A 10,363-nucleotide genomic window follows, 5' to 3' on the forward strand; every position below is an offset into this window, starting at 1 on the left:
CTATCAAGGTAGTGATGTGATGATGTTTTTGCAAAAGGATTATACCTAACGTGCCACTAGGGTCATGTTCGTGTGGGATATGACCTCCTACCCGTATCATTCCCCACTCATCAAGATAGGGTTATAGCATGTGGCTTGAACTTTGACTTTAACTTCCCTAATTGCAGCACTGCTATGTCATCCCCAAATCTGCATTGCTGGAGGGCCCTTATTATACATTCCCTGGATTCTTGAATTTCTAACACTGTGAGTCGCAAGTTGGTGGGGTGTGCCTTTCCAGATCTGAGCTAGTACTAGAATTTGAGGATCCAAACTGTAACACGTTGAAGGGCGTACCAAGATGGAAGAGTTTATCTTTGTTGGCTGGTTGCATGTGTGTTGTCATAGTGGAGGTTTCTTTCTTAACTTCAGGGTCATCAAATGGTGCCTCCAGAACGACCAGCTGTGATGACCAACAGGTCGAAGGTTGCTCCGGAAAATTGGCACAGTGTCTCCATTTTCTGCCAGCAAGCAAGTCCTTGGCTGTCAGTCCCCTTGTGGCATCATCTGCTGGATTTTGTTCTCAACTAACATGCCGCCATGTTCTGGTTTGGAGCGCCTATGAATCGTCCCTAATTGATTAGCAATGAGAGTTCGGAATTGACGTTCGGTGCTCTTTATGTATTGGAGAACTATTGCACTACCTGACCAAAAGCTGGAGTGTTTGACTGGTTGTTTTATCACCCTCCTAAACTTGACACTTGTCTCAGCAGCCAAAACTGCTGCGCACAATTCAGGACATACTTTGGATAACGTCATGATTGGTGCTAAACTTATGCGTACTAAATCCATGCCGCTATATTTTGTCTAGTTTGTGTTTCATGTGTAAGTCACTGAGGCATATGCAGCTTGAGAGGCATCACGGAGATGATGTAATTCTATCCCGTCCTTCTCACCGAAGCCTCCTGTCGCGTATTGGCGGGGAATGGCTAGTCCTTCTGAGGCTTATACCTCCAAAAGCCACGTAACCCATCTTAACTTATTTTCTGGTCTGAGATTCTGGTCCTACCCAACGTTTCGGCATACATCGTTTTGAAAGATTACCTTTGCTCCTACTGTGAAGAGTGCTAACGTGCTGAAGGGATCGTAGACAAAACTCATTATGCTCAGGATCCCTCTTCAATAGTAAGGTTCATTGTAGGTAGACGTACGGACTGTCAACGCATCCCTGTCGAGGTCCCATAATACTCCTAGAGCCCTGTCTATGGGTAGCCTTCCCCTAAATAGGTCAACATCTTTAATAGCAACATTTCTCTCTGCAGGGGAATGGAGATCACATATCTGGCATTGCTCATCCATTTAGTTGGACGAAATCCATCCCCTTTTAGAACCATATGCAATCCATGAGCTAGTTTAACAGCAATTTCGTCAGCTTGAGTGAAGCAGGTCATCAATGAAGAAGTTAGAAACTGCTTCTTTTGCTGCGTCATTCCAGTTTCTTTCAAGTGTCCCTTTTGATTCAAAGATGGTACGCGCTGGGCTCCATACACCTCCAAATATATGAACTGTCATACAATAGTGCTGGTTTTTTTTTTTTTCTTTTTTTTTTTTGTCAAGACCTTGTGGCCACCAAAGGAATTGAAGCACGTCTCGGTCCGTTGGATTTACAAACACTCAATAATACATAGCCTCTATGTCAGCTGCTATTGCCACTTTTCCTTACCTAAATCTGATGAACATTCCCGGTAAATCCTTCATCATATCCAGCCCCTGCATGACTTGGCTGTTCAATGATACGCCCTTGAATGAAGCAGCGCAGTCGGAAACTACTCATGGTTTTATCAGGCTTGTTCATGTTAAATACCGGATGATGTGGAAGATACCATCCTTTACTGGGGCTATGCAATGATTTGCTGGTTCTGCGTAACCTTTCTTCATCAACCATCCATTTCTTTTGCATATTGTAATCGTATTTCTTCATTACGCCGTAGACATGTCTTAAGTCATACCGTTACACCATGATCTGGTTGTCTAGAAGTTTGGGCATTTCCTCCCTAAAAGGTATTGGAAACTGGTAGCGGGTCCCAACACGCCTTTCTTATGCATTCCATATTTGCCTAACCTTGTAATCTTCGATGTATTTTCTCTTTTTGTCTGTTTCCTCTTGAGTGTCTACACCCTGAAATTGTCGGACTTGCATCTCGACAGTTTCATCCCTTCTGTTGAGGAAAATTGTTTCAACAATAAATGTTCCAAAACTTGTCACTTCCCTGCTGAATTTGTGTGCATCCATAACGTTGTTTCCTTTGTAGATTTTATTAAAAATACTGAGAAATGCCCAGCATTCCTCTTCACTAGCGCTGTAGAACTTGAGTAACTTGATTTGATAAAGCTATCCAATTCTATTAGGAGTTTAACCAGGTAACCTTGGTTCTTTTCTGAGCTTGGAGTCATAGTGTTGGTCTGGTCTCCCGATTTGGCTTGTTCCTCTTGGTGATGTCTGAGTGTTTGTTTGGATAACCTGCATAAGCCCAGGAAATTTGACTTCCATTTTTAAATACTGTACATTGTCACTGGAGTCGCTATCGTCATCTACGGTTCTTAACCATTTGCGAACATCTTGCCACTTCCTTGAGTCTTTATCCTTTGCTGATCAAAAGGACTTTACAGGTTCAGGATTGGGTTTACTTTCCATTTCCATCCTTCTCCATCAGTTACTTGCTGATTGCCCGCTACCCTTTCTTTTGTATCTTGAGCGATAATCTTCACTCGAGTCCGGGGAGTTGGTTTAGTATTTACTTTTGTGTTTTGTGAACCTTCTGTGTCGAGGTACAACACATCTGCATCTCGAGCGGTGGTCGCTCTCCCATTCTAGAGAGTTTGTATCAGACTCAACTTCATACCTTCTATTCTTGTTTTGATGTACGTCATGCCGTGTTCCCCTTTCTTCAGAGGATATTACTTGTTTGTCAATCGAGAACGTTGTTGGCCTATCATGTCCGGTATTGTCTTTTGATGAGACCATATGTACAGTACTTCATATCGTCTTTCCATTTTCCTGAAGGGTGTTGTTTGTTCATCCCTCAAGGACGTCTTACACACGCCAAGTCCTTTGCCATCCTATACCAACGCCGTGGGTGCATTGGTTCTTTCCTTGTCCCCCAAAAGATGTTGTTTGTCTGTCCTTCATTGATGTTTTCTACACACCATGTCCTTCTCTGTCCTGTAACGAGACCATGGGTGTTATGGGTCTTTCCTTCTCCACGTTTTCCACATACCATTTCCTTCGCCGTCCTGGTACGAGGCCATGGGTTCCATTGATCTTTCCTTGTCCACCAAGGATGTTGTTTGTCCGTCCCTCATGGACATTTTCCACAAACCATGTCCTTCGACATCCTGTAACTAGGCCATGGGTGCCATTGGTCTTTCCTTGTCCACCAAGGATGTTGTTTGTCTGGTCCTCATGGACATTTTCCACACACCATGTCCTTCGCTGTCCTGTAACGAGGCCATGGGTGCCCTTAGTCTTTCCTTGTCCACCAAGGATGTTGTTTGTCCGTCCCTCATGGACATTTTCCACACATCATGTCCTTCGCCGTCCTGTAACGAGGCCGCGTGTGCCATGGTTCTTTCCTTGTCCACCAAGGATGTTGTTTGTTCGTCCCTCATGACGTCTTCCACACACCATGTCCTTCGCCGTCCTCTAACGAGGCCATGGGTGCCATGGTTCTTTCCTTGTCCACCAAGGATGTTGTTTGTCCGTCCCTCATGGACGTCTCCCACACACCATGTCCTTCGCTGTCCTGTAACGAGGCCATGTGTGTCATGGGTCTTTCCTTGTCCACCAAGGATGTTGTTTGTCCGTCCTTCATGGAAATTTTCCACACACCATGTCCTTCGCCGTCCTGTAACGAGGCCATGGGTGCCATTGGTCTTTCCTTGTCCACCAAGGATGTTGTTTGTCCGTCCCTCATGGACATCTTCCACGCACCATGTTCCTCGCCTTCCTGTAACAAGGCCATGTTTGTCATGGGTCTTTCCTTGCCCGCCAAGGATGTTTGTCGGTCCCTTGGCTACTTATTTATTAACTTAATGGATATTACTTCTCTTGATTCCCTTTAAAATGGAAACAGTCTTGTTATGGCTTAGCACTTAGCTTCGTTTCTATTTGCATTTATGAATCTAATTATCGACATTCATTTACAATGGAAGCAGTCTTGCTGATGCACAAATTACACAAAGTTATGCACTTAGTTTTGTTTAAGTTTGCATCAAATAATCCAATCACCAACATTCGTTTACAACGGAAGCAGCCTTGCTGTGGCTCAAATTATACCAAGTCATACACTTAGTTTTGTTTAAGTTTGAATCTAATAATCCAATCACCAACATTTGTTTACAATGGAAACAGCCTTCTTGTGGCTCAAATTAAATCAAGTCATGCACTTAGTGTTGCTTAAGTTTGCATCTAATAATCCAATCATTAACATTCGTTTACAACGGAAGCAGCCTTGCTGTGGCTCAAATTAAATTAAGTCACGCACTTAATTTTGTTTAAGTTTCATCTAATAATCCAATCACCAACATTCGCTTACAGCGGAAACAGCCTTGCTGTGGCTCAAATTAAATCAAACCATAAACTTAGTTTTATTTCTGTTTGCATTCAATAACTCAATCATCAACATTCGTTTATAACAAAAGCAGCCTTGCTATGGCTCAAACTACACCAAGTCATGCATCTAGGTTTGTTTAAGCTTGCATCTAATAATCCAATCATCAACATTTGTTTACAACGGAATCATCCTTGCTGTGTCTCAAACTGAGGGTCTTTGGTTGCCGTTGAAACGGATCCTTCTTCCTCCGCTTGTGGATGTTCCACGTCTTCTTCAGGGCCTCCTTGCAGTAGGTCATTCTCACTGTCAGTGGACACTTCTGACATCCTTTCTTGGTGGATGTCCATGCCTTTCAGTGCCTTATCTATGTCCGCGTCGATCTTCAGTTGTATGACAGGCGACTGCAGTCATAAAAAGGCTGCCTCCGGGTCTCGGCAATGCTCAACCAAACACAATTAAATTATTAAAATTTAACTGTGAAATTATACACAGGAAAGAATTAACACTCAACTTTCCAAAGGATGAAAATGCTGGAGAATGCATGATGAATATTCCAATAACTTGTAACAACACACCGGGTTAACATGGGAGCACAACTCGCTTAGAGAGCTACAAGAAAAGGAATGGCGTCGTAGTAGCAATAGGGAAGGAGGTCCACCGGGTACCTATATCGGCACCCCCTTTTTTCGCCACTCTTCCCCCTTACCTCAAAGAGTTAAATCTATTCGAGGTGAAGATTGCTATGTGTCGTATCTAAACATACGTCCCCTAATATTATGCGATATCCTTAATTGGATACTCGCGCCAGGAGTTAGAATCCTGGAGACCTTCGGTTTATTTCTCTGGGAGTATCACTGTAGCAAATATCCCTTAGAAGGCTACCTAAAAAAACCCTTCCATCAGAATGACATGGCCTGAGCCCAAAAAAGTAATTTAATGGCCTACTCTAGCTTTGTCAGGTCGATAGTCATCTAATCTCTTAGGCTCTGTTTCGGCTCCATCCCAGTCACCCCAGTGAGATGCTGGATAGGAATCTTACGTTGTGTAATTAGAGACAATAACAAAAATGGGAGCAGTGATGTAAAGTAAAGTTATGTTTAAAGATATGGATCTTTACCTTCGAAGCAGATATTCAATAATAAGCCGCTCGCTAACACGACCTTTTTCAAGTTACTTACTCTTTTTAAAACATCGGGTATTCTGTCCCGTGATCAAATATTCTTAATAGGCACATTGAAATGAGGGAGTAGAAATACAAGGTTCTTTAACCTAATCTTGATTTATTTTACAAATTTACATTAAATGAAACAGACATCTTAACAAACACAAGGTAACAACAGAAATGCAAATTAAATAAGAAATGTGATTGATTAGACTCGTGGTCTTCTGCAATAATTAATAATCAAAGTTGGCTTAGACACGTGGCCCAGGTGACCCAGAGACTGCTAGTCTCGAAAGCAAAAAATGATATGGAAAAAATATATACACGCAATCCCACCGCACACAACCCGAAATATGTAATAGCCAGTTAACCTAATCAAGTTAAAAGTTAATCTAAACTAAAAAATGGGGGAACACTAAGTGCCCACGTTTTTGGTACCTGCACTCCTTGGAACACAGTCTTTGTCCTCGAATGACTGTTGACCGGATCGTTGCACTTTGCACTCTTGACTGGCTCACACCAGGAATCTTCACTTTGGCAAATATGGTTTACCAGGCTCCTTAGAATATCATTTCTCCAACCGGCAGAATTCCTCTGTGAGTCAAGTTTTTGGAAGGGGGGAGGAGGTGTGAGCCAGAGGTGCTCGGCTCCACCGACAGGCTGGTCAGTCGGTCACGTAGGTCAGACGGCCACAACTGCTTCCGGACGAATGGGGCTTGGTTAGGTTTGAAAGGGCTTACCTGGCTTCACCTTTCAAGACAGGTGAGGGTCATGGTGAGCATGGTAATCCAATGGAGATGCCATATCAGGACTTTAGGATAGAGCAATATATTGTTGCAAGGAGTGCATAGGAGCCAAGATTTTGTACAAAATACTCAGAGAAATCTTGCTGCTCTAAGGGAGTTTATATATACAACAATCCTGCCTATTCTGGCGTGCTAAAAATTAATTAGTTAATGATCAATTAGCAATGGGATGGTGCGATGGGCATACATCTTGAAATTAAAAGAGCTTAATTATTGGCACTGAAAAATAAAAGCTGCTTTCAATTTAGCAGTATTGATAATTATATTCAAATCAGTTTAGTAATTTATCTCGACCCAAGTAGTTTAAGGAAAGAACCACCTTACGCCCGCTATGGCTTTTGTTGTGCGTATCTACGCTGTGACGTCACGAGCATGGCGTACGCTACTGTCACCAAGTTTAGTTGATTTAAAATAGTTCTCCCAATGTTTTGACAAAGAAAACCTAATGTAGGAGAGAACGTTCAATGGGTAATTATAGTATTATTAGGAGAGAGCCAAAACTACAAAAGGAAGCAGAGGAGAGAAGATAATTCTTCACATAGGCAACGGTTTAATAAATTGAATAACAGAATGATGTTGCATCACAATTTTACTATAATAGTTGTATTACGATCTGACCAGTAAACATCAACTAATTAAATCTTGAGTTGACTGTAACTAATGTTTAATAGAATATATGTTACTTATATATAATAGTAATTATAAATGGAGGATTATTCGTATAAATTTGAGGTTAATTTAAAATGGTTTGCTGAAGGTTATCATAAATTGAATACGATTGCTTAACATTGAATATTGAGTTTTGCAGTAAAAGAAAATAATACAAGGTAAGGTAATATATTTTTATATTTTTCAGGAATGTTATGGCTCAGTGGATATAGTATCGGTCGTCGGTTTAAGGATCCAGAGTTCGAACCTCTCAAACTCGTAACTATTTTTCAAAGTTAAGGCACAACTTCACATATTAATATTGCAGTAAGTCCATCATAAAAGAAGAATTACTCAAAACATTTTGTGAGTTTGATGGCTCAAACATAACTGAAAAGATCCTACTCAATTATCCCTTGATTGAAATTTCCTAAGTCCTAATGATATTACAGTGAAAATAACAAAAGTTTAGAAATAGCTAAAGAAATGTAAAAAGTAACAAAATATCTCAAGTGAGTTGATCAAATTGAAGTAGAAATCTGTATCTTAAATGAAATTTCCAAAGTCCTAAATAGCGTAAAATTTCGCAAGAATATATAAAAAAATGTGCAGAAACCTGAAAAAGGTTTCAGGTTAGAACAAAAGTTAAAATTAAGAATAAAAATTCTGACTCCAAATGCAAATCTATCGGTAAAACTGCGAAAAAGCAAAATCATCTCTGGAGAAATATGAATTGTAATAAATCATAAGTAAAATAAAATTTCTCAGTCAAGTATATAAAGGGGATACATTTCAATAAAAAGCCATAATACTGACTACCACGGACATGGACGGAATAAAAAGCTCTTCTCCTGTTACTGAAATGGAGATAACAACTGAGGAGTATAATCCACAAGATATGGATGTCGACGAACAAGAGGAATTTCATGTCGAAACTCTGAAGCAGAAAATGTCTCAGATGTTGTGTTTGGTGGAGAGCAGATGTCAAGAAATGGCTTCCAAAGAAAGAGAACTTCAACAAAAAGAGCAAAGACTTCACGGACATGAAGTTAGACAAATTGAAAAGAGTCACTGGATACAGATAGAAAAATCTCGTTTGGTAGTTCAGAAAAACTTCATTCAAAATGAATACGCCTTTCTCATGGAGATGGAAGCAGTGTTAATGACAAAAGAACAAAACGTTTTACAACAAATATCAAGATTAAATGAAATTAGTAAAAGACAAGTGGAAATTGAGAAGGAATTATCAGCATATGAAAAGCTTCTGATGGAAAAAGAGAGGCAGATGAGCTGCCAATTACAGGACAATGATAATATACTTAAAGAGACAGAAAAGTGTGTTTTGGAATTAACTAATGAGTTGGCCACAAAAGAGGAGCTTTTAAGGAAAGCTGAGAAAGAAGTACTTGCCTCCAAGTCCAATGATATGCAGTCATTAACAGAAGAACAAGAAAATATCTGGTACAAAAGGGAGAAGGAATTCGAAAACCACTTTTCTATGGCGAGACAGAGACTGCAGGTAACAGAGGCTTTGTTGGAAGAACAACGGAAGAATCTGGAAAGTGAGAAAAGACACTTGGTTTCTAGAGAGCACCAAATGAAGAAATACTGGGATGGAAAGATGGCTGAATTGGGGGTAAGGGAAGTTGCTCTTCTCAGCAAAGAAGAAGAATAGCAGAAGACCAGAAATCTGATATAGATAAAAAGAAAAAAAAATGATGAACGTTTTTCATAGTTTCTAAGTAACATTTTGTGTTGCCACATTGAATGTCAAGTTTTTAGGTGTTGAAAGTATGTTTTCAATAATAATGTTTTATATTATTTATATTTTGTATATTACAGAGCACAATATTAAAGTTATCACTTTATCATTATTTTAAATAGGCTATTTCAATGGTATTTTTGTAATCCAGAGATAAACTTAACGGGGACCTGTATTAGTCATGAAATCGAAATGAAATAACAAATATTAGCGAGTAAATTAGAAAAGTTATTGGACTCTGTCTCTTTTGATAAATATTGAGAGAGAGAGAGAGAGATTAACTACTAATATATTTTATTACTCAATGCATAAAAAAAGTCTCTAATTTTCATTTAGGTTTTTTATTACACAGAAAAAGTTGGACTTCTATCGCTTTTGTCATTAGAAATAACTTCAGTTATTGTTTTTTTATCTAAGTTGGTAACCTATTGTGATGATATGCATATTTTACGTTAGCTGTTTGCTTTTAGGGAATAGTCCTGAAGGTAGCTTTTTGACTTTATTAGGTTTTATGATATAAAATATATTAATAGCAGTCTATCTTCACCAACAACCAAACTTGAAAATTCCCAGATGTAGAGTTTGAGAAAAAGTTACGTGGGAAATGAGTGTATAATATGTTGAGGTGGATGAATGGAAATAGAAGCCAGAGCCAAGTTACTTGTATGAACAAGAGAGGCGCCATGTTTATGATGTCATCCACTTTCCTCAAGGTTAAATGCGCCTAATGGTGGCTTTCTAAAATTTGTCATTGATGATTGAATAAACAGATAGACAAGAAAAATAGCGTAATTCAATAACATTTGTCTCAAATCAATAACAAAAGGCAATAAATAATATGCAAATAAATGAAAGACATTTTTTAGGTATTCTTGTAGTAAGTATATATATATATATATATATATATATATATATATATATATATATATATATATATATATATATATATATTAGAATTGTGCTCTTTTCAGATTTGCTATTAATCATTACATTTCTTCAGCTATTTCTGAACTTTGTTATTTTTACTGAATTATTGACAGGACTTAGGAAATTTAGCTATTTCTGAACTCTCTTATTTTTACTGAATTAATGATAGGATTTAGGAAATTTCACTCAAGTGAGAATTAAGCAGAATGTTTTCAGTTGTGTTTGAGCCATCAACTTACAATATTTTTTCCTTAATTCTTTATTCTGTGACAGATTTAGTACAATTATAATTTGTGAAGTTATGCCCAAACTTTGAAAAATAGTTATGAGTGTGAGAGATTTGAACTCTGGTTCCATAATCTGTAGTCAATACTATATGAACCAGGCCATCAAATTACTGTCTCTTAATTACAACTTATAAATATATATGACCTAATCTTGTATTTTTCATGTTACTGCAAAGCTC

At 38.7% G+C, this 10,363-nt stretch overlaps 1 protein-coding gene across 1 annotated transcript; it reads left to right on the top strand.

Moving 5' to 3' along the window:
• Window positions 1-8,034: 8,034 nt before the first annotated feature.
• Window positions 8,035-8,883, top strand: LOC137651520 (golgin subfamily A member 6-like protein 4). The gene has a single exon (XM_068384750.1). It carries the CDS (start codon window positions 8,035-8,037, stop codon window positions 8,881-8,883), a length of 849 nt encoding a protein of 282 aa, XP_068240851.1.
• Window positions 8,884-10,363: the final 1,480 nt, after the last annotated feature.

The sequence above is a fragment of the Palaemon carinicauda genome, chromosome 13 (genome assembly GCF_036898095.1).
Source record: "Palaemon carinicauda isolate YSFRI2023 chromosome 13, ASM3689809v2, whole genome shotgun sequence".
In the NCBI taxonomy this organism is placed as follows: Eukaryota; Metazoa; Arthropoda; class Malacostraca; order Decapoda; family Palaemonidae; genus Palaemon; species Palaemon carinicauda.

Excerpts from the sequence above, each read along its gene's own strand:
- LOC137651520 (XM_068384750.1), top strand. The coding sequence starts at position 8,035 with ATGGACGGAATAAAAAGCTCTTCTCCTGTTACTGAAATGGAGATAACA.